A 26,004-nucleotide genomic window follows, 5' to 3' on the forward strand; every position below is an offset into this window, starting at 1 on the left:
TTTAATTATGCTTTTGTTATTGTTAATCAAAATAGATGTTCTTAATATCAATGCCCCCGAATTGGACATAGGTAAATCTATTGATTTACAACGATAAAATTCAAGGTTCGATTTTCTGTGGAGGACACAGCAGATAGTTCACTGTGGTTTTGCTCTCAAAAATCAAAACAAAAAATAAATTAAAATTATTTTTACTACTATTACTACTACTACTAATAATAATAAATGTATTTATTTTATGTTTTATTATAAGCAATATTATACGAGATGTCGCTTTAATTTTATATTATGCAAGTTTCCATGCTAGAGTCTTAAGAAATAATTTTGTGTGCGATGTACAAGTACCAGTATTTAAGATAATACTAAATATTTACGGATACAACATAAAATTTGTTATTTATTTATATGTATATTAACTTACGTGTAGTAACTTTGTTGAGGCTTTTTAAAATTTTAACTTAAATTTAAGATGCTCTGGAAAACGAGGATTCCGGTTGAAATGTTTCTGACGAGAACTTGTTCGAGAAGAAATAACTTTCAACTGAATTTAAACTTAAAGGTTAAATGGTTACACGAGGTAGGCTCTGAAGTTTAATTTTAATTAACATGTTCTTTACTTTCTGAGTTTCTTCTTTATCTGTTTTGAGCCTGACAATCAATTCATTGTCTTGCGTTATAATATATGCACAAAGTTTTAAGCTAAATTGATATCGAACAAGTGCATATCAGTGATGTAGTAATATACAAGCTATATACTAATATATTATGGATATGCAATTGTTATTCTATATTCATTTAGCTCACAACTTTGCATATATGTATAGCATGCCCAGGTAACTCCTATCACAGTTCTGGAGGTGAAAAGAAATAAAATTGAATCTGGAATTGGATTTTGTTTCCTGGTTTTTTGTTCTACCATGTTTGAAAATGTGCTCTGAAATAAACACTTCCTCGATGACATCAGTGACTTGTTTACTGATATTTTAAGATCTTGTTTTTTATTCATGAACTGTAGCCCTTTAACAAATTATTTTAGTTCATGAGGATTAACATGTTTGAATCCCAGTTGCACCAAACATGCTTGCCCTTTCAGCCATGGGGACATTATAATGTTATAGTTAATCCCACTATTCATTGGTAAAAGAGTCACCCAAGAATTTACGGTGGGTGGTGATGACTAGCTGCTTTTCCTCTAGCCTTACACTGCTAAATTAGGGACGGCTAGTGCAGATAGCCCTTATGTCGCTTTGTGCGAAATTCAAAAACAAACAAACAAACAATCATGAGGATTAAATCTAATCTCATAGTCCGAGAATTAGCTTTTTGAAAATTAAGAACTAAAAATTTATTTTTTGTGATCTTTAAGTTTGTCAAAATATTAAATGTAATTATGCAGTGGTTGCTTTTCCCTAATGTTTCTATAATTTAACTCTTGTCACCATACACTTTACATGTACTTTATAAATGCTTAACATGTTTTATCCACTTGCAGTAATGTACTGCTGTCTCTTGGTCATCCATTATAATTTAAAATTACATTACATAAGGGACATTTGATGTTGGAATTTGTACTATTATGATGTTGGTAAAATGTCTACATGTTATTGATCATGGTAAGAAATATTCACTCTGTAGGCCACAATACAGCATTGCATATGAAATTCAAAAACAAGAAATAAAAATATTTGTAACTTTTAATTTTGGCTGTATTTACTCTTGAAAAAGAGCATGGGACCCCATGGAAATTTATTTAAAATTAATATCTTTAGTCTCAGGAAGTTTCATCTTATCTCAGAGTTACTTCACAGCCTCTTTTTGTTTTAACTTATTGTGCTCTGAATGTTTTTTTTTCAAATTCCATCTTGCTATACTTGGTTTTCCACATTCTCTCAGTGTCTTGCAGATTTACTTTAAATTATGTTGAAGGAAATTTTTAGAGCTTTCCCAAACTTTCTACTTCAGTGGAATTCATTTTTACCTGCAAACTGTTTCATATGTCCAATCTACCTGCCTGTTATTCTAATCATGAGCTGAATCTCAAAGTAATTTTTTTTTTTTTTGGAAAGATGAGCATGAAAATAGGAAACTTTTGCATGAAACCTAATTATTTTTATCTTAAAAAGATTTGCCAGATGAGATGATGGGACCTGCTTAAAATATTTAAAAAATCTTTTCTTAAATAGGTATGGGATAATAAATGACCACATCTGGCTTGATTTATCTTATGATGGTTAAGAAATAAATGGGTGACCTAAGTGGATTGAATGGTTATGAGTTACCTTGCTTTTTGTGAAGTTCATACCTTGTTATATTTTTTCAGTGTTGTTAAGTTACATTAACACTAATATCAAAGTAAAATAATGAAATTACTTTATTAAATGAATACAAGTGATTGTATGATTTTTAATAGGAAAAAAATGTATATTGTTTGGCTATTGTTGAATATGTATAAACAGTTGTTGGGAGGTAATATTGTGTCACCATTGCATTAAAAAGATTTTTTAAATTTTAATTTCAGATACTTCGAGCATGCTATGCAAGTTCATCTAGTACAGTAAGTGATTTTTGTGACTTAACATTTTGTTGTAGCCAATTTGAAGTAATAGTTTACCGTTACAGTTGTAACTAATAAAGAAAATTAAGAAAAAAAGTATATGCATTTTGCTTCTACTTTTGCTGTTTATTTATCATCATAAGTTAGTGCTATAACCAAAAATAAAATATCCAATAGTGTCACTTAAGTTAAAGTTATTTGAGAAATGGGTTCATGGAATCCTAGAGCATGTAAAAAAGAAAGTTTCAGCTGAAGACGAGGACTGAAACATGGAAGGTACAACTCTCATTTAAAAGAAGTGACATTATAACTGGAGTTTATGTTATGTTAAGAAAAGCAGTTCATGTTGGGTTCCAAATAGTTTGGGGACAGCTGGTGTAATTAAACATTTTGGTTTTCCAGCATTGACATTTGTCATTGGTTACATTTTATAACAGTTTGTGTGTTAACACTTTAGTTTTTTAACTTCTATTTATCCAAACACTTAAGAAAAATTGTTTTGCCTATGACATTTTTTTGTAATCTGTAGAATGGTGAATGGATTTAAAGAAGCAACATGAAGAGACTATAGTCTCTATTCGTAGGATGCATTATGAAGGAAATTTTTCAATCCATGATGTTAAATCTTATGCATTTACTTTTTGGGCAAAACATTTGTTATCATGAACACTGGATAATAGTCTAAAATTTTCATATTCTACTAGGGCCATATTTTCTGGATAAAAAAGTTGGCTGACATTTTGATATTCTTTGTCTTATTGTCTTGTGGATCTGTTCCATATAGGTTTTACTATGAGTGCACAGTTTTACAGATAACTTTCATCTTTGTCTTTATACATATATCAAATTTAGGTAAACATATTTCTTAAAGTTTTGTTGGATCTAAAGTATGCTTGTGGGTTAACCAGCTTCTTCTAAACTTGCTCCACTTTCTCCTGAACAAGCCATATCTGTTTGGGTTGATGAAACTTTTGATAGCCTGCAGAATCAGCTATGCCTAATATGGTGTTTTCTCAGGTATTTTATGTTTTAATCCATTTCCCTGATTTCTTATAATTCACATCTTTGTTATTACATGATAGTTATTCTTTCTGTATTTAGTGTTCATATTCTTCCTGGATATTGGGGTTCATACTGAGCAATTTGTTGAGGGTACCAGGATGCTTTACCTTCCATGGGCTCTGTGGATCAATTGTTTTGGTTTTCCATTAGCCTGTTTTCTCTTGACTCTAAACAGCTGTGGTGTATTTTACTTATGTGGGAGGAGATCCCTGATCTTTCTATGCATGTTTATCCCATGCTCAGTTTTCAGGCCATCTTTCTTATTCTTACTTTACTTCTATGGTATATGTCTATCATCCATCTCCTTGCTGAGGTGATACACTGAGATTCTGAAGGGTTTACAAAGGACAGTCTCTCTCTTATTACCTCCATGTTGGCTTGATTCTCATCATTGGTTTTTGCTATACACATATGGTTTCTCCATTTCAGGGATCTTATGGGTCCCATGTACATTTGCTAGCCACTTATCTAATGGATTTACATGTGGCCCCTTTTATATGGGTGTATGTTTTCGACTATGTACCTGAGAGTTTGAAATCACATGTTGAGTCTTTGTGTCAACTCTCTACTCTTTCCTCTATGGTAGCTCATTTGTCACAGTCAGGACCACAATAATCATATGTACTTGTTTCCTATCCATCTCAGTCCTTACTTGTTCTTTCATCCATGGGTTCCATATTTTGTCATTTTATTCAATGTAGCTGGGCACAGTACCAACAGTACTGTTGACTACCATTGGGTTCTGGTTTAGTGGGAGCTTGATTGTGTGAATTTGTCTCCCTTTGGCAAACTTTTACATCAGATCAGTGAGTTATTTGAGTTTTACCAGAGGGACTTATACTCCAGTTTCTTCCCCTTCTCCTTTTGTCTTTGGGCACCTGTTTTCTTCTCTCTGCCTTGGGATCCTATCATCTGTCAGAGGTGTGGTACAAGACCTTTTATCTCAATAGGCCATCAAAATTGTTCATAATTTATCTCCTGGCTTTTATTTCAAACTGTTTGTTGCTCCGAAGAAAACAAGAAATTGGCAGCCTGTGATAGATCTGTCCTGCCTCAATCGATTTCTTAGTCTACCAAGTTTTAACATGGAATTGTTTATAAACTTTAGATGTTTTTTTTTTTAGGTTTGTGGATGATCAAGATGGATGTCATGAATTCTTTTGTGCATATCCTGATATCTCATTTGTTGCATCCACATTTTCAGTTTGTTCATCACAGGGTAGTGTATCAGTTTTGTGCACTACCCTTTTTTGTTTGCTTTGGCCCTGTATGTTTTTTTCAGGTGGTTGGCACATTTATTCATCACGTGTTCTTGGGTTGCACTTTCATCATTCCATGGATGACAAACTGCTGTTAGCATGTTTGAATATCAATGTCCACTTGTCACACTCATCAGTTGTCCCTGGAGGTGGCTTAAGTGAGCTGGTTAATCAGGTTGGAGAATTCTTTTCTTCAGTGTACCCAATATATTGTCCATGTGTTTTTTCAACACTCATCTCAGTCTGGCCCAATCTTCTCCTCTTCAACTTCATTCTTTGGAGCTTTCAGTTCTCCATGATCTTACTTCTTCCTCTATTACATCTCTTGAGGATCTATCACTTTTGGAGGTGTGATCTTCCATAGTAGTAGCCCTTATCCCTTTAGGATGTGCACTTAGTGGGGTTTTCATGACCAGTAGAATCTTGCATGGTATCCTTTACAGGCCCTTCTTTCCCTTTTTCCTACCCTAGTCAAGTCACATGCAACGATGGTTGGATAAGACCAGTATGTCTGTGAATCTGCGACTTCCTTTTCTTTGTTCAGATGTCCAAATGGACATAACCTTTAGGGATGGCGGACATGAGTCGCTCAACAGAAAGCTCTTAAGGTATTGGTCTGTGGCTAAGAGGTCTTATAATATCAGTATCCTGAAGCTTTTTGCTGTATGTTGGGCTTTAATTTTTCATGTGGTGAGAAACTATCAGGTAATGATCCATTATGACAATTCTACAAGGTGTTTGGAAAGTCACTGTGCACTTATATGTTTATTAACAGACAAAACTGCACAGTGACTTTTCAAACACCCTGTACAATGGTTGCTAATTTCAGTCATCAGGTTGACAACCATTTTTGGTGTCTTTGTATTCATATGTTGGATCTGCTCATCTTCCACCTGTATCCATTCTTCAGACTTAAGTGAGACTTTGGCTTGGTAAGTTATCTTTTATAATTCTCTGTTTTATTTTCAGGGAGTAATTTCCATTTTTATTATTGTTATTATTACTTATTGTTTGGATCTTATTCTGTAAGGGAATGAAGCAAAAATATTTTTCATCAAAAAACAAAATTGAAGTATTTCCATGTGATAATTATTCCAAAGAAGAAAAAACTTTTCAGATTTTTCATCATCACCAAAGTCAATTGTTTCAAGCTCTGAATATGATTTAGATAGTGAATCAGAATCCACTGGTTCCTAGTGGATATGGTGTCACAATTTTAACCCATTTTTTCATATTTTTGATAGTAAAAATGCTGGACTCATAGGTACATTTAGACTCATGGATGAATCTAAAGAATATGAATTTTTTACTGCTATATTTGATCAAAGTTTAATGAGTCATACTGTGAATGAAACAAACAGATATTATGAGTTTTGTAAATTCTTGAATGTCAAAGAAAGTGAAAGTAACACTCCCTCTACTTCTTGACGTAAGAAATGAGAAGATACAACTATGGTGGAAATATACACTTTTCTTTTTGCTCTGATGATGTTTATGCCACATGTAAAAAGAAAGTGTATGTTGGCTGATTATTGCAAAAATGATACCCTTATAGGACCTCCAATTTTTCCAAAATACATTACTTGAGATCGATTCAGGGAGATTCTTAGATATTTGCAATTTGCAAATAACAAAGAACCGAATGCAAACAATTATGGAAAGTTTGAGAAATGTTTATCATAGTGAAGAATCAAGCTAAGGAATCTTCTCCATTTTAAAAAGTAGTTATCAATGAATCTGATTCCTTTCAAGGGTCACATTGTTTTCATGCAATACATGCCAAGCATGTGCCATAGATTTGGAATAAAGATCTTTGGTTTATATGATTGTGAGACAGAAATTATAATCGATGTAATTTTCTATTCTGCAAATGATGTAGATATCCCCAAAGATCCCTGATTAGGGTTATCAGGATCAGTGGTCAAGCAATTGATGAAAGACCACCTTGGAAAAGGTCATATATACTGATAATCATTATACAAGTCTGGAATTATGCAACTCTCTCTTTGAAAACAAGTCCAGTTTTATCAAACATTTAGAACTAATTAGAAGAATGTGCCTACATTTGCACTTCTGAAGAAGGGATATGTTGAGACCAAGAAGCAAGGGAATATTTCAGCACTTCAATGGAAAGACAAACATCCTGTTACTTTGCTTAGTATAGTGCATAAAGGTGAAATGAAATACAGTGGAAAGGATGATTATAAAACTAAACAACCAATAACCAAACCCAGTGTAGTTTTAGATTATTCTATAAACATGAGGCAATTTGACAAAAGTGACATGCAAATTGGACAAACTGATTGCATTTGTAAATGTGTGAAGTGGTACAAGCACTTTTTTTTTCACCTAATTGATATCTCAATTTTGAATTTTTTTAACTTGTATTTAGTAAAAGTGGGCAAGAAGCCATCCTTGAGGCAATTTAATTACAATGTAATTTACCAGTTATTGGAAAGGTATGGAAGGGTGACAAGACCTTTCCCAGGAAGACATAGCCTTACTGTTCCAGAAAGACTTGTTGGAAAAAAAGCATTTTTTTGGAACTTTTTAGAAAGCATTCTATCTTCATAAGCTAGAAAACATGGACAATGACAATATCATGTACATATACATACAACAAGAAAATAAAAAGTGAAAGATGGTTAATACCTGGTGTAAAGAATGTAAAGTAGCACTGTGCATTGGAGAATGTTTTCATGATTTTAATACCTTAAAAACATTTGAACTAGTAATAAATAAGTCTTTATTATGATTTTATTTTCATTTTCTTTCATATTTTGTTCAAAATTCATATTAAAAGTGCTAAAGATTATGTTTAAGAAATTTATTTTTCCAATTTTTTATGTCTGTGGTGAGCTGCTACCTACAACATTCTTGCTGTTCAAGGGTTAATTGCTGAGAATATTTTTAACATAATGTCCTGGACCAAATGGAATGTATTTGCATTAAAATACTGACATTTTATGAACAACCTGTATTCTGTTAAAGATTGAAGAACATGCACTTGCATGAGAAAATATTAACTTTTGTCATCAAAGTTTTGCTGTATGGAACAGCCTTATAGTTGTTCTTTGAAATGTCATTAATAAAGGATGTGCAAGTATTATCTACTTACTAGAAAATTCTGGTGTTTTGCATGAATCTTAAGAAAAATTGACAAAATGCTGTATTTTTTACTTTTTAATAATATTTTTCTACATAAACTAAATGTAAGATTATCAGTTGTATTACTTATGGTGGACAAAAAATGTTTGAATCAATCAGTGCTCGAAGTATAGTTATAAAAAAATATTAATCTCTGTGGATGATCAAACCTTCTGCATATTACGTATGGGACACAGTACAACTTTTATAAGATGCAGTCAAATACGTATATATAAATATTACACAAAGTTTTACGATAATCTTTGATTTACCATTTACAGTAAGTAGTTGTGTCTTTATAATAGTTACAACCATGCTTCTCTGGTGTTAATACAGCATTTTATTTTTTTTTTTTTTATTTTATCATGTATTATTTTCTTTGTGACTATTTTTATGTATGTATGTATGTAAATTAAGCAGTTGTAACTTGGTGTTTATTAATATGTATTTTGAAATAACTCAAATGTTGCTGGCATCTTTTTATTGTTGTTTTTGTTTGTTTTGTTTGTAGGAACACAAAAGTTTGGAAGACATCCGAAATATTGGCATCTCGGCTCACATTGATTCTGGAAAGACGACCCTAACAGAAAGATTACTCTTTTATACAGGAAGGATTTCAGAGATGCATGAGGTATGTTAACCTGGTGTTTTCAGGGGTGAAATATAAAGATGTGGAGACTGAGGCACCTTAACAGTAGGAAAAGTGCTTGTATGTTTGAGTAAAATTGTACTTGATATGGGTCTACTTTTTTGTTTAAATTCAATATAATATTGAACATCTAGATATCATTTTTTAATATATTTATTCACTGTATTTAACCAATTGTGGTATTCCAAGATTCATAGTGGGTCTAGCACTCTGTCACCTGATCTCCACAATAACAATAAGTTGTGGATCTGGTATTGGGAAAGGTGTTTGGTAATGATTTGTTGTAGGTGGAAGGAGGAAAGAGACCAGATATTTTTTGTTAGGATGAAACAAGAAAAAAAACATTTTATTGGCAGTAAAACAATAAAAATTAGAAATATGACCTAACAACAATCATCTAATGGCAGAAGCTGGTAATGTAGTTTTTAACAATGGTTAAATAGAAGGAAGGGATGTATTTAAAAAAAGGGAAATATAAACTGAACTTAAAACTTAATGTGTAGATGTGTATAAATAAAGTGTAACATGAAGTATGCACAGTTTGCAGTTGTTAAACAAAATAAAATTTTGACCTCAAGTCTTATCTCTGCTTAAATATGCAGTTTTAATGTTGAGACTGTAATGGACTTATTGAAAACTAATGTTGAATGTTATGCGACAGAAGTATTACAGGATAAAAACATATTGTTAACCATAGTCAGTTTTACTCTGCAATTATTATTATTATTATGAGCTTGTTATATTTAAATAAAGTGAATCAAATTTGAATATTAAGACTCGTATCTAGTATTTTAGCTTGCATGAAATCTGGATTTAGCTTTTTCATTGTATTTAAGTGCTTTTTCTGTTATGTGGATAAAAGTTATGTAAATTAACTTTTTCTGACTGCCACTTTTGTTGAAATTCATCAATGCACAGGTAAGAGGAAAAGATAATGTAGGAGCTACAATGGATTCTATGGAACTTGAACGACAGAGAGGAATTACTATTCAATCAGCAGCAACGTACCTTTTGTGGAAGGGATATAATATAAATGTCATTGACACTCCTGGACATGTAGATTTCACTGTGGAAGTGGAAAGAGCTCTTAGAGTTTTAGATGGAGCAATTTTAGTGTTGTGTGGTGTAGGTGGAGTTCAGTCCCAAACGTTAACTGTTTGCAGGCAGATGAAACGTTACAATGTTCCATGTATTGCATTTATCAATAAATTAGATCGTATGGGTGCTAATCATCATCGGGTTATTTCTCATTTAAGGTTAGTTGTGACAAAACTATTGAAATATAAAGAGGTGAATTCCACTTAGATATTAAAATTAGTATTGAATGAAGCTTTGCAGTGGAAATTTTCTAGGAAATTAAAACCCAGCTCATAGAAATGTGCTGTCTTAGTTATAAAGTTTATTCAGGTTAATAATAAAAGCTTAAAACATAGCTCTTAAATGTCAGTATTTTTTGTTTTATTCTTACTTATGGTGTACTGTGTATTTTCAAAGTAAATATTTCCTTCAAGTCATCAACAAATGACAGATCTTTGAAGTTTAGCAATTATTTTAAGTAAGTTAACTAATTTAAATAATGTTTTATGTGTAGGAATTAACAAGTAATTAGACTTGACTTAATTTATAATAAATTTTTGTAATTGGATTCTTTTTTCATCCAATAGGGTGCTAGCATTTTTTGGTTGAGGAAGTTTCTCAGTTCGTTTCTTTTCCTAGTGTTAAACAGTTAATGGAAATTTTTAGATTTGTCAGTTTTACATGTGTTGAATAGTAAAAACAAAGAAAGGTTTTTAAAACATGTTAAGTTAATAATGAATCTAAAATAACTGAACTTTTTTTAAGTGTTAATTTTTTTTAGGACAAAATTAAACTTTAATACATCACTGCTTCAACTTCCTATTGGATTAGAAAGTAAGCTCACAGGTGTTGTTGACCTCATCAAACGAAAGTCTTTATACTTTGAAGGAAACTTTGGGTAAGATAACATCAATATTATTTTAATAATTACATATTATGTATATATTTTTCACTGAAGACTTCAATTTATTACTAATTGAAAGTCATGAATGTTATTGATATACTGTCTAACTTATATAAAAACCAGTTTATGTCATGTCACCTCACACTCAGTTCCTCTTGATTTCTCAAAATAGGAGTAATCTTGAAAGCCAGAATGTATTTTTCCAGATAGAATAGATTAGTTACTCTTTGTTCATTACAATTTTAGTGATGGTGTGCAAGGGGGCTATGATGGGGGTGGTAGTGCCATGAAATAATGTTAGCAAGTGTTGGTATAGTAAGCTTAAAGTAAAGATGTAGTTTAAAATCACTTAGCTTACAGCCAAATGCATAATATTTATCATGAAAGTAAAAATATCAATTAATATTTAAATAATTTCTGAATTAAGCTCTTTCCTGTTACATCATTAACATTTTTAATAAAAAACAAACATACAAAATATCTTTAATTAATGGAGACTTTAAATTTATAAATCAAATATATTTTTCCAATTTTGTTATCTACATATTTGATTTTATACCTTCAGTGCACAGACTAACATCAATATTAGGTTATACTTTTGTTTTTAAGAATGTAGTCTTATGAAAATGAACTGGCTTTTCTGTATATTAGAAGTTATTAATCTTTCTGATTTTTACCAATAATTATTCTATGAAAACACCAAAAATTCACTTTATAATTAATCTTAATTTTGTTTGACTCACTATAGAGTTTACAGATGTTTCTTCCTCTTTGTTAATCAAGCTTGATTTTGCAAAACTTATTTCAGTTAGCTATGAAATGTGAGGCTAGAGTATACTATGGGGTATGGTCATGGTATTTGTTTTGTTATTTTGGACAAACTACTCACTAGTATTTATATAATCCTGACATTTTTACCACCAAATAAAACTTTGGTTTATATCTAAAGATAAATCTGATATTCTGTTAGTTAATCAATACAGTTAAGGGTTCCATTTTTATCAGTTATCTTTACTATTAACTCATTTACTCCATTATATTAAGTTTGAGATATTTTTACTCTTCCACTCCTCATCAACGAATTTTTAGTAATCACATTACTCTCCAATTATCCTACTAGATTTTGTATGAGAATGCATCATCAGTGCATTTGCATGAATAAGTTTATTTCATTATTGACTTGTGCCAAGTCATGCAAGACTATAACAATATCTTTTCTGTCACCCCTTTAAACTTTTTTTTCTGAGCAAGTCATTGTCTTACATTCAAAATTTAAATACTTTTACTATCAATGTGTGTGTAAATGAAATTAACATTATAATGTGTGTTATGATTCAAAATTTTATGTTATCTGAATTTAAGACCTTTATTTAATAAAAAAAAAAATTTAAACAATAATTTAAACTTCAGATTTATTGTCTCATGATTAATGAGCTGTGAAAAATCTCTACTTTGGCACACTATCTTTAGTAATACAATGGCAGTGGATGTACATCTGGACTATAAGATTGCATATATAATGTTTTGATTCATACATTTCAAAGTTCTCTGAATGAATACAGTTGAAATAAGTAATAAATTTTTGAAACCAGTGACATGTGCCATTTCCATTTGTTTGAGCTTTATGGCCTAATCGTAGGCATTACATTCACATGTATAGCCATTAGAAATAGCTCATTTTACTCTGTAATCTAACAATTATTATTTTGAAATGAGCATTGCAGCTGTCATCATTATATTTTAGGTAATTGTATATTATGTTTTAAAATGCCTAATTCAAAATTTAAACATTTTTTAATTATACATCATTCTTTGCATTAGTTCTTAAGGCTTGTGGATATTATGTGGAGAATGAAAAGACACTGTTGATTTGTGTTGAGATGAACAGTTAATGGTAAATTATATGATTGAACTATGTGTAAAAAAGAAAAAGACCTGAAATTACAACTACAACTAAAAAACATCTTTTAAAAGATATTGTACAAGAAATTAAAAGGTGCATAATTTTTTTTCAGTTTTTAACTTTTAATTATTCCATTATGTTGTATACTGATGATATTATCTACAGTTAATGATATTGTAGAGAAAATGAAATATAAACATTTACTTTAAAAACTTGATATTAATTTTGGAGGGTCTACAAGTTATGTAAATGCAATATGAAAAGTAATAAGATAGATTAAAACTATTTTATACTTAAAATAAAAATCACCTTGAAGAATAGTGTTAACCTTTGTGTGCAAAATATATATAAATTTTAACAAAATCTTACAAGGTGTTTTATGAGGAACCTACAGAGTTATCATAATTTTGGTTAGAAATTAACATTAAGTAATAATAGTGTTTAGAATGTTCACGTATTTTGTCATTTATTAAAAACAGAAAATGTATTTGAGAACAGTTTCACTGAAATATTAACCTTATTTCCAGTGAAATTATTCGAGAAGATGAACCTCCTAAAGAAATGATAATGGAGATGGAGGAAAAACGTCGAGAATTAATAGGTATGTCAAAATTAAAATTTTTTTTTACTTCTGAACAACTATATCATTCATTATTTTGCAGTATTTTTTTACTTCTGAACAGCTGTATTATTTATTCTTTTGAACAATTGTATAATTTATTCATTTGCAGTATTTTTTACTTCTGAACAATTGTATCATTGAATTTTGTATAATTTTTCTTATCCTTGATGAACTTTGTCATTCAATCTTTGGGGATATTTTTGTCTTCACTGTAAATGTTTTCAGTATTATTTCTTATCAAACAGTTTTCAAATATTAGGCTTTTTTGGATTATTCCATTTACTACACCTCTTGTTGTTTTTTTTGCTTTTTATGTGTTTGTTGTATATTTCAAATCATTTTCTTATTTATACTCAGTGACAATTAGATGTTTTTTTCCCTAAGCTAGTTAATTCAGAATAAGTGATTTTTGCATTAATACATGAGGTTTTAAAATAAGCTTTAAGTCCTTAAAATTGTTCAGTTGGTTGCCTAAAGATTACATCCAGCTGTTAAGCCCTGGTGGTATTGAAATACAGTTAGCAGTCCAGTGTTCAAGTGAATTGATAAGTTGCAATTTCAACTTAGGTAGAAATGGATAAAGATAAATACAGATGATACCATTTTAATTCAAAAAATTGTTTTCAAATTAAATAAAATGAACTTGTTTCATTTTTTCTCCTATTCACTGTAGTATTTATCAATATTAAATAATGTATATTCAAATGCTGTAGTCTTGTTCTGCACCAAATAGTGATGTTAGGTTGTATATAGTTTCTGTCGGTGGGTGTGTGGTGGAAAGACAAACATTACTATGATGCCACTAATCTAGTAAAGTTAATTTTATCATTGATGACAGACAAATACATAAAAAAAATCTAAATATGATGCCATTTGTACACTTCTGTAGTAGTGAGTAGTATAAAAACATGTTGGTAATTTGAAGGTTAATGAAGAAACATTCTCATTTTTAGAGCATGTTTCCAATGCAGATGATATTCTTGGTGAAATGTTTTTAGAAGAAAAACAACCATCTGAAGAGGAATTAATGGTAATATGTTTGTATGTATGTATGTGTGTGTGTGTGTGTGTTCTCATTTATATATTTCTTGTAACTGATACTTTAATTATTCTAAATTATTCATTCATATATTTGCAGTCCATTAGAATGAAATTCTTTCAGTATGTTATGGTGTATATTTTGCTGGAAAAATAGTTCTTAGAAGAACAGAATTCATCAATTTGAGATTGCACCAGTATTCTCAGTCATCAAATACATCAACTAGAATTATTTTAATTTAATATGACACCTTGGTTACATTAGTAACATGATCTGAGTTTCTTATGACACCTTAGTTACATCAGTAACGTCATCTCTGTTTCTTATGATATCTTAGTTACATTAGTAACGTGATATGAGTTTCTTATGACACCTTAGTTACATCAGTAATGTCATCTCAGAACTAAGTTTAGCTATCTTCTTCCACCCTTCAAGACATCTGTCAACTGACACATAGTTTCACATGAATATATATGAATTGTGCTACTGCATGATAATGTTATCATCCAGCAAAAGCCTTCCACCAATAGGAAGGCAACACTTCATCTACAATAATTCCTCCTATATGCTTGCTTTTTTGAAATTTTATTCTTTTGCTTGGCACTGTATTAACCAGTTGTTGTTTGTATTCATCTTATTGTGATTTGCATCATTCCAAAATTTGGTTTTCATTTTCTTTACCTTTTGTTTCAAAAGATTTGATTTTTTCATAATGTCTGAGATGATGATGGTGATTTATATTTAGTTATGAATGTGGGACCTTGTTCATACTTAATCTCATTTCTGCTATAGCTTTTGGAAACCTACTAATTGTCAGGGTTGTTGCAACCATTGTTCAACACATTGTGGATTACCACTTGCATAATGGATCTGTTATATCTGTGTTCTTGGCCAAATTACTTTCTCCTCATTGCTTTTTGTTTGGATTTATACTCTTTCCTTTGTCTTCTAGGTCCTTTCTCACCTGCAAGTGCTTCACCTCCCATGTTTGTTAATACTTTTTTCCATATTTGTTAACTGTCTTCTCATTCCCAATTCCCTGTCATTGGTATCTGACCAGCTTGGGGATTGGGCCTCTTACATCCCGTTTCACTTTTTAGTTCCTTTTTTTGGTATTCTTTTTATCTTTTTCTCTCTATGCTTCTGTATTCTCTATTCTATATTCATCATTTATCTGTTGCACTTCTAATAATTTATGTAAACACTTGTTCCCTTTTCTGTTTTGTTTGTTCCAATTCTTCTGCTTTGTTCCTCCATACTTTGTTCTTTTGCTGTTGAAACTCATTTGGTAAGGTTCCATTCCTTCTTACTGTACCCTTTTCTTTTTCTTTTGTACATATTAGTTGTCTGGCTTTGTTTCTTTACTCATATTTTTTCAGTGGCATTTTCTCAGGTTTTTTCCTCTTTTTCAAACTTACTCTTCAATCCTGTTCCTCATCTAGATTGATTTTCTTATCCTCTTTCCCTTTTGGATTCCTGGTCATCCTCTTTTCCTTGCCTCACTCCTAACAAACGTTTGCTTTGCCATTCCTCTTGCCAGTGGCTATCACAGATGTGCAATTTTGTAGAAAACTTTATCTTCTTTTGCTGTTAGACTCAATTTCTGGCAACATTCGTTTTATATTTTCCTATCTTATATTATTTCTTCATTCCTGTTTTTTTCATTTTTCTTCCCTTTACCAATTCTGTGACATCATCTACGTATAGTCTTTTTCATCCAATCTGTGTTTGACCATGGTCAGTGTGTTGGACAGCTTATTACATGTTTTTCTTGACTTTTTCTCTTTTTGTTTTTGTCTTGTTCTTTTTTTTTTTCTCATCTTTCCATTCCTTGCTTTTCCATTCAACTCAACATGAGCCCATCTTGAATTAGGTCCTGCATGGCCAGGTGGTTAAGGCACTTGACTCCTAATCTGTGGGTTTGAATCCCCATCACACCAAACATGCTTGCCCTTTCAGCCATGGGGACATTATAACATTATGACCAATCTCATTATTCGTTGGTAAAAGAGTAGCCCAAGAGTTGGCTGTGGGTGGTAATAACTAGCCACCTTCTCTTTAGTTGTATACTGCTAAATTAAGGACAGCCAGTGTAGATAACCCTCATGTAGCTTTATGTGAAATTCAAAACAAACCATGTTGTATTTGTTATTTCATGAAAACCTACATTTGACATATTTTTAATCCATGCTGTTGTCCCTTTTTTTTCTATTTATATTTATTGAATGCTTTCTCCCATCTATCTCTTTTTATGATAGCTGGCTAGTTGGATGGTGAACTTTTCTTGGAATTTAAGTTCTTTCTCATACCTGCTCAGTGTTGGATACTTGTTAGCACTTCTTTTTTCTCTTGCCCCAGCTGAGCTCAGATTATCTCCCTTTCCTGCAGAAATATGACATCTTGTTACTAGGTGTCCATTTTTCTTTTCTCTCTGTTTAAGATGTTCTTTCCATTTTGGAGACCCTGGTTTCTCTAGAATTTTTCCTTCCTTTAGGGCATGCCCTTATGTATCTCATACAATGGACCTTGTGGACCCAGAATTCATAATTAGCTTTTCCTAGTTATTGAGTAACCCCGTCCGAGGTCTTACTCTTTTCCTGGTACAAAGATATTTTTCTTCCCCTTTTGTCTCTGCTTCTTTATTTTCCTCTGTTCTTCTCATTCTATTCCCTTGACTAAGTGGAACCTTGTTGATGTTTGCTTAATTTCATGCATGCCCCAATTGTGCTGTTGAATTTATACTTTTGTTTGTTACTGCTTTTCTCTCCTGATGTGCTTCCTTCCACTTTTTTCATGTGATTAATGTGGTTCTGGTGACTATTCTTTAGATGCCTCTTCCATTGCACTTTTTTTTTTCCCTGGATCAGTCATTTCTTCCTTGGACTTTGACTGCTTGGACCATTTAGATCAGGCTCAGCTCTTGTATTTTTTTGAGTATTTTGTGTGCCTTATTATGGACCCCTCAATGTAGAGGCTCCCATTTTTTTCTGTTCCTATCATGGGATCTTTTTTTTCCATGGGACTCTTTTCTTCTTCCTTTACAGGATGGGTTCATCAACTCCTCTTTTTACATATTTGTCTTAGGATGTAAATGCTTGCATTCTGTTTACCATCCTTTTCATTCTCATCTATATCTTCTTCACCAGCCCTTGCCAAACTTCTCTATGCAGGCATAACTCTTTCTACACATTCATTGTCATCTGCATAACTTTTGGTCCATGGTTTTTGACTTCCACAGGTTGCCATACTTCTATTGTTTCACCCTCTTTGAGTAGAATATATATATTTTTTTCTATTTCAGGCACCCTCTTTCATTCCAGAGGATTGTACTATATTTAGTTGGGCTTTTATGACTCTGTTTGCTAGTTCAATTTATTTACTGTACTACTAATTAAGTTAAATTTACTACTGTAATGAAGGTTGAAGTGCTAATCTCAGGTGGTAAGTTCATCTTACTTAGCCTTGTGTAATAGTACCATATTTCATGTTTCTTTCATTTTGGAGAGCAGTCACTTTCTCACATCTGTTTACAGGCAGTGAAGAATGATATAAATGTGGAACATTGTGGGATTAAGTACTCTCATCTTATTCTCCTAACTTGTATTTATTTTGGTAATTTTATTTTTTCTTGAATTTCTTCATGCAAGACAGGGAAATGGATGTTAAGCCTGATAGACAGTGCAATGCTAATGCACTATGGGTTCTACTTTCTCAGTCATTTCCTATCCTATATTATAACCTGTTTGTTGGGAATCATTTTAATTTATTCAGTGTTTTTAATTTTATTTTTGTATTTTGGCTTATTTTGTTCATTAAAACATATATATATTTATTTGATTGTCTGATGGACTGTAATGGAAAAGACCAACATCATGGAGGTGGTGCAGGGCCTGCAGAGACCAATGGTATTAGCCAAGTAAGCATGTATACCCTCTAAAAGTCTTCTTTTCCTACATCTGATCTTGATCTGTTGAGTCTGATGGTAAAGTTTAGGTGAGCACACAAGGTATGGTCTGAATGAGCCCCAACCACGCTACACCTAATGACTTTGATGCATGCACTTGATTAGTTATGTACCAAGTTTGCCCATCCTTGCAACACTTATATGTTTTTTTTGCATTTTTTCTTTTTATATGGGAGAATAGTATATCTTGAAGGAAACATTATGTGATCTCCTTATGAGAGCCCCTTACCATTTTGTATCACACCACATGGGTTTCCTTCAAGCGATTTCTGAAGGAAGATCAGCTAGATAAATTTGGCAATAGTCTCTACACAGTCTGAATGTGGGATTTTAGCTAAACTGTGTGTAAGTGATTTATCTTTTCAGAAGTTAACACATTCTTCATCAGGAAATGTACTTCTAAGAGATACCTCTTTTCCCATTCTCATCAATTCTACTTACATCTAGTGCCCACATTTTATACTTGCCTGTTTGGAGAATGATGTTTTATGAGAGGAAGCACATAAGGGGAGTTATTGCACTTGAAGATGTGTTGCCCTTCTGTTGGTAGAGGACATCATCGTGCAACAGTACAATTTGTAAATTAGGTGGGAGTTGCCTCTTTGGCAGATTCAGTGAAGGGCTGATGAAGGTAAATAAACTGTGCAAAGAAGTGAGTATTTAGAGAAAGTACATTTACAGATAAGGAAAATACTAACATTCATATGATACTTTAGTTGCATTAACAACATTATCAGAATTTCATATGTTACTTTAGTTACTGATAAATTAATTACTCTGTTTGGTTGGTTAATTTAAAAAATTTCTAATGGACAAAAAAAATGAATATAATGTCATTATAGTGTGTGTATGTGTGAAATGGAGATTAATACTCAACAGCCTAGTAAAATAAAACAAAATCAAAAGGAAGGACTGCATTAAGAACAGCAAATTGAAACTTCTGAAAATGGGCCCAAGAGTACAGTCTATTATGTGGGATATAAAATGTACCCTGGGTTTTAAAGGTGACTGAACAAGTAGGACCCACATTTCAGTGGGGATTCATTATTTATCAGTCTTAATTTCTGTTCACCAGTCTCACATGAAAAAAATTATAAAGAATATAAAAAATTAAATAATCAAAAGAAATAGCAATTGGGAGAGTGAGACATGGATGTTCAAGCCCACAGTGTTATATATCATTCTTTATTGCCTGCAGACAAAATGTGTTAAATAAAAAAGTGAAAATTAAGGAGATTTTACTGAAAATTTCTGATAAGTATTTTTAGTTGTTAATTAGGTTGTTTAAACAACTTAGCAGTACTTTTATGTGGATGAACACCTTGTTGCATATAAAGGCTCATCCAGAGTAAAAGAAGGTTGGCTGAAAATGTAAAATTAACACTAAGGATTTTTTTAAATACATTAAGGATAAACATTATGTTAGGATGGAGGTAGGGCCCTTGAGGGATGATAAAAGACTATGAGATGGTTGGGTTATTAAATTTTGCTTTTTTATTGGTTTGTAACAAAGATTTAAGTCGTATTCCACATTTTGAACAGTTGATAGATGAAAACAATATAGAAAAATATAACTATATTAATTATGAGATAGTTAAGAAAAAAATTGGAAGCTTAAAGATTGATGAGGTTCCTTGACCAGATAATATTTCCTTAAGGATTTTGAAGAAGGTTAAATATTATATATGTGAGTCACTTGCTACTATTTGTTGTTAGACTTTTGAATAGTTGGCAGGTACCAGAAAATTGGAAGTTAGCTAATATGACTCACATTTTCAAAGGAGATTATAAATGCCCCGGTAATTGTAAACATATTAGTTTTAAACCAGTTGTAGGAAGAGTTTTGGAAAAGACTGGTAAAATAATTTTTTGCAAAACCATTTTACAAAGTTTAGAATTTTATTGGATAGTCAATATGGTCTCACTGAAGGCAAATCTTGACTTACAAATCTTTTGATATTCTTTGAAAAGATTACTGCTTATGTAGGTGAGGGTAAGATCGTAGATTTGGTGTATCTGGATTTTCAGAAAGCATTTGACAAGCTGCACATAAAAGGCTTACAAAAAACATTACCTCTGTAAGTGTGGGGGATAAGTTAGATTAGATAGAAGATTGGCTGAAGAAAAGAAAGCAGAAGGTTGTTACATATGTAGTTCAGTCAAACTGGATTAATGTCACAAGTGGGGTACCTCATGGCTTGTTCTTAAGATCTTTGCTCTTTTCTAGGTGGAAGAATGGTTAATGAATTACTGAAATTTACAGATCATATTAAGATTTTGGGTGTTGCTGGCTGTGCTAAGGATGCTGCTGATTTGCAAAAGAATTTAGATTGCTTAGTGAGGTGGGCCAATAAATGGCAGATGGTTTTCAATTGTGATAAATGCAAGATAATGCATGTGGGCTATCATAAGTTGACTTAAGTATAATTTGAATGGGAATAACCTTAACAGTATCGTGAAAAAATAGGATTTTAGTGTAAATAGCTAATCAGTCTAAAGCCATTCAAGCTGTTTGTTGTCCAGTGGTAGGGCAAATATAACCTTAAATTGTATTTAAAGAAATATTGAATATGAGTCTAAATAGGTTATACTTTATTGTTTATATCAATGGTTAGGCCACATTTGGAGTAATGTGTTCAGTTTTGGGCTCCTTACCTAAGAAAGAACATTTAATTGTTGAAAAGAGTTTAAAGGAGGACTACTAGAATGGTGCCTTAGATGGAGGGATTGTCATATGAACAGAGATTGAAATTTCTCATTGTTTTCACTTGTAAAAATAAGAGTTATAGGGGATCTTATTGAGGTGTTTAAGATTGTAAACAGAATTGATAGTGTCGATACATCTTCTTTTTCTCATATTTAACAGTGAGAACAGCATGACTAATGGACACAATTATAAATTTTGATAGGATAGGAGTCATCTTCAGCTAAGACAGTTTTATTTTTCATACGGGATGGTTGGCTTTTGGAATGGATGTCTTAGGATGTTGTGAAGGCAGTAAATTTAAGTGGGTTAAGGGAAAGCTTGATAAGTATATGAATGATAAGGGCTGACTTTAAGATATTTGTTATTTATTTATTTCTCTGACTTCAAGCAATTATATATATATATAAGTTTGGCCTAAAATCATGATTTTGACATGTACCTGCCGTATAAGTCGACCCCCTTCTCTGGCTCAAATCGCTTGTTTGGAATATTTCAGTCGGCATCAGCGGCGAGGTGTAGCTAAGGAAGTGATATTCAATAATCAACTGCGTCATCAGCAGACTTTGTCAGACGGCCCATTTTCAAGAATTCTTATTATCCGCTGTGACTAGCTACCGCCTCTGGTCGGCATAAAATGACAGATTTGCACTTTACAATAGAGAGCAAAAGTTCTGTCACTACATGTTCTGAGAATTCATTTTGCTGACTCATTCGTATGCTTCGCGCACTTTCACTCACGCGGACGCTTTCGCTTGCCAAAGTAAAGTGAGAAATCTGCGTTGATTGGCCAACATGACATGCTTGCTCGACAAATAAGGCTTTCACTAAAAGAAGAAGTGTCACGCTTTATGCACCTTACGGTATTCCTGTCTAGACAAATTTATTGATTTTCTTTTATCTGGTGTGTCTAACCTTGCTACGCTTAGCTAGGAAATTAGCTGAATGAATTTTTAACTGTCTATCCAGTTTCAATTTCCAATTTCAAAATGTCAGTTACAAATTTCAGTGACAAATTTTTAAATAATTATAAATCGTTAAACAAGCAAGATGTCCAGTCAACCACGAAGAAGGATGAAATATGATGCAGCATTCAAGATAAAAGTCGCTCAAGCAGCCGAAGACAGTAGCAACAGCGCAGCAGCTCGGCACTATTGCATAAGTGAAAAATTGGTCAGAGATTGAGGAAGGCAGAAAACACTATCAAAGAATTGCCCTTAACCAAATGTGCAATCGTGGTCAAAATCAAGAAAAATGGCCAAGATTAGAGAAGGAAATAGCGACATGGGTGTTATCTGAATGTTAATGTGGCAGAATCGTAACAAGAGCCCTTATCCGACTGAAAGCTTTACAATGGGCAGCTAAGAATAAAGAAGACAGCATGGATTTTAAGGCAACAGTCAGTTGGTGTTCTCGTTTTATGCATCGTCATGATCTGTTCATTCGTCAAAAGACAAAAATTGCTCAACAGCTACCGAAAGATTTGGACTACAAGATCACGCATTCCAGACCTTCGTCATCAATCAAAGAAAACGAAATGAATAATGATATGGCTCACATTGGAAATATGGACCAAACGCCCATGTGTTTTTTTAATGTCGTCGGCAACACTACAATTAACAAAAGGAGAAAATACAGTTCTGGTGAAGACCACAGGGCACGAAAAACAACACTTCACCGTCGTATTGGCCTGCCTCGCCGATGGAACGAAACTGCCGCCTATAATAATATTTAAAAGAAAAACGATGCCAAAAGACAAGTTTCCGCCAGGAGTCGTGGTTCATGTACAAGAAGAAGAATGGATGGACAATAGTGGATGTGTCAAATGGATTAACGAAAAGTGTGGGCCCGTCGGCCAGGCGCCATGCTTAAACCCAAATCGTTGTTAGTGTGGGACATGTTCAAGTCACATTTAACGGATACTACGAAAAAAGCATTAAAATAGAAAAAAACAGATATGGCGGTGATTCCAGGTAGATTAACATCTGTACTGCAACCTCTGGATGTATCGTTAAATAAACCATTTAAGGATTCTATGCGCACCAAGTGGAATGAGTAGATGGCATCGGGTCAAAAAACTTACACTGCCATTGGAAATATGTGTGCTGCATCTTTGCCTACAGTGTGTCAGTGGGTAAAAGATTCCTGGGACTCTATTGATCTAAAAATCGTTGTCAACTCATTCAACAAATGCTCAATTACCAATGCGATGGACGGTACGGAGGATGATATGTTATGGGAAGAGGATGACGATATCCCCTCATCATCAGTGGAGCATGACATTATTCCAGAAGAGGATCCTTACGATGACCATTTGAATGGTGAGGAATGGGACTTTGTGTTTGATCGATCTCATGTTGAGTAGGATTACTAGTATTTTACTATTTTATAAATAAATACCTATATGTCATATCATATAATTTTGATTTGCGATGGTTTTCTCGAATCTCAATTTACTAGAATTCATGTCATGAAAAACGTCACCGCCGTATAAGTCGAGGATGGATTTTTAAACTTGAAATTTGGTGTTAAATTTTCGACTTATACGCCAGAATTTACGGTATATATAAGGAAATACCTTTATAGCATTCTTCTGACATATGGGTCAGAAAAATTTGCTTTTGGCTGTGTTTCAGATAAGCTACTCAGACCTCTTTGGACAGTATTTATACAAGTTTTTCATAATCTCCATTTGGCAGTGTATCCTTTTATATAAGTATACTTTCAATATTATTTTAAACAACCTTCTCATGGTTTCCTTTCAGTAGTATTTCAGATAAGTTTTTCATAGGTTATTTTTATTTTTTTGGTAGGGTTTCAAATTATTTTATCACAATTTCCCTTTGGCAGTATTTCAGAAGTTTCTTGTAACCTCTTTTTTTAGTAGTATTCCATTTCTTTTTTTGACAACAAGACATAGCTGATACATGAATTATTTTTATGGATTATTATTATTAGAGGAAAAACTTAAAATTTATCTGCACATGATATTGTTCCAAAAACTACTAATACCAGTGAAAAGGTCTAAAATTTATGTCATTTTTACATGTTTAACTTTTTTGCATCTCTTACATTTTTTACTATAATGAAAGAATTATTTTAAATGTTGATCTTTCAGGCAGGAATTAGACGAGCTGTCATTCAGCGAAAGTTCATTCCAGTGTTACTGGGCTCTGCACTGAAAAATAAAGGAGTACAACCTGTTCTTGATGCTGTGGTATCTTACCTACCAAATCCATCAGAAGTGAATAATTATGCTTTAGATGAACAAGGGTAAATGTTTCTTTCAGCATGGATAGCTTGATGTAGAATATTGAAAGTATGAAAATTCTACATGTTTTGGTCAACTCTAAGGTCAGGGATATATGATGAATGATTTATTATTTTTACTAAGAAAAATCTTAGTGAAGCTTTCCAATCCAAACTAATGAATATTTTGTGTTAGTTTTTTATTAGAAAAATGATTGTTTCAGAAGTTTTGTGCAAGACTACACAAAGGTCAATCTGTATGTAAGTATTTTTAATTTTGAGCTGATGGTTTAGAAGGAAAGGAGCTCGTCAACAGCACTTATTCCAACTCTTGGATATACTTTTGTCTGGCAAATTACTGGGATTCAATTATCTACTACTAATGACACTCATGGCTATGAAATATAGAGCATATTTTTGTAGCAGGTGGCCACAATCAATGAATCACACCTATCTCAATTTCAAAATTAACATACATGTTGTTTTGGTTTTTCACACATGTTGAGGTTTTTTTGTTTGCTGAACATACGTGTAAGAATCACTGGTTTTAAATGTGGTTATGACTTGTGTTTCTCAGCAGAATTTTAAAGGTTGAATGTCTTTTTTTTCTTCTTTTATGTCATTTTATTGTGAGATTTTTCTTTAACTTTGAGATATATATTCTGAAATCTGTTATATTAATCTGTTTATATGCCTTTTATATGAATCATTTTATAATTACTTTTAAAATTATCGCTGGTTCACTTGAACTATTTGTGTTAAGAAATTGTTAATTAATGCTGATGAAGACTAATATAACTGTGTAAATAATTATAGACTATTTTAAGAAATCTCCTTTTATATTTTCCATTTCAGTGTTGTTTTCAGTGTAACATTTCTACTTTTTTAATGTATAAGGTTTTAATTTGAAGATTATGTAACTTGGTTGTTTTAATGTGCAGATCAGAAGCAAATAAAATTTTAATGGATCCATCAAGAAATGATGCTAACCCTTGCTTAGCTCTTGCTTTTAAATTGGAGGTGAGGTTTATTACATTATTAATTTATAGATAAGTGTGATATAAAATAGTTTAAAACTATTTTTTTGAAAATTCAGATATTACATTTTTGTAATTCTTTATTTGTTAAGAATAAATAAATTCCCAAAGAGAGAACTTTTGTAAGCATTTTGTTTTAAATTGCATAATAAAACACTACAGGAAGGTTAGTACTTGTCAATGAAATATTTAAAAGTTTATATATCACTTGTCAGTAATATGTTAAAATGAGTTTGACCTATGGCCATGTATTCTTATTTGTTTAGTAGTTACTAATTTGTTGTTGGTAAATTGACAGAACATACACTTTAGTTATGCAGTTAATTTCTTTCATCCTCAGGCAGGAAGGTTTGGACAGCTGACTTATCTAAGGTTATACCAAGGCATGTTAAAGAAAGGTGATTATATTTACAATACAAGAACAGGAAGACGTACAAAAGTTTCCAGATTGGTGAGAATGCATTCTAATACAATGGAGGACATACAGGAAGCATATGCTGGTGATATTTGTGCACTGTTTGGTATTGACTGTGCCAGTGGTGATACTTTTGTAACAAAGAAAAACTTAAAAGTCTCTATGGTAGGCTTTTACTTTTATTTTCAAGTTTTTTAATGTTGTTATGAAAACTATTATTTACAATTCTAGAAATTAAGAAAGATTAGTTTTCAAGCTTAGTAAAAATATTTTGTTTGATTTAATATTTTTAATACTTGCTTGCATAGATATAATGTTTTCACAGAAGCTGGAACGAGGTATAGTAAATAGATTTTATGTCCAAAATTTCTATTAGCTGAAAAATCCTAGTTTGCAGCTTAACTTCAACTACTAATTAT

At 32.0% G+C, this 26,004-nt stretch overlaps 1 protein-coding gene across 1 annotated transcript in view; it reads left to right on the plus strand.

Moving 5' to 3' along the window:
- Positions 1 to 262: 262 nt before the first annotated feature.
- mEFG1 (mitochondrial translation elongation factor G 1) overlaps positions 263 to 26,004 on the plus strand; it is a 45,018-nt gene continuing 19,276 nt past the window's right edge. The window contains exons 1-10 of the mRNA XM_076467525.1: positions 263 to 577; positions 2,519 to 2,554; positions 8,534 to 8,653; positions 9,590 to 9,927; positions 10,530 to 10,646; positions 13,083 to 13,156; positions 14,131 to 14,207; positions 24,003 to 24,157; positions 25,075 to 25,153; positions 25,511 to 25,750. Coding sequence (XP_076323640.1) covers positions 470 to 577; positions 2,519 to 2,554; positions 8,534 to 8,653; positions 9,590 to 9,927; positions 10,530 to 10,646; positions 13,083 to 13,156; positions 14,131 to 14,207; positions 24,003 to 24,157; positions 25,075 to 25,153; positions 25,511 to 25,750 — 1,344 coding nt within the window. The 5' untranslated portion in view covers positions 263 to 469. The remainder of the gene's footprint in view (positions 578 to 2,518; positions 2,555 to 8,533; positions 8,654 to 9,589; positions 9,928 to 10,529; positions 10,647 to 13,082; positions 13,157 to 14,130; positions 14,208 to 24,002; positions 24,158 to 25,074; positions 25,154 to 25,510; positions 25,751 to 26,004) is intronic.

The sequence above is a fragment of the Tachypleus tridentatus genome, chromosome 11, assembly GCF_004210375.1.
Source record: "Tachypleus tridentatus isolate NWPU-2018 chromosome 11, ASM421037v1, whole genome shotgun sequence".
NCBI classification, from domain to species: domain Eukaryota; kingdom Metazoa; phylum Arthropoda; class Merostomata; order Xiphosura; family Limulidae; genus Tachypleus; species Tachypleus tridentatus.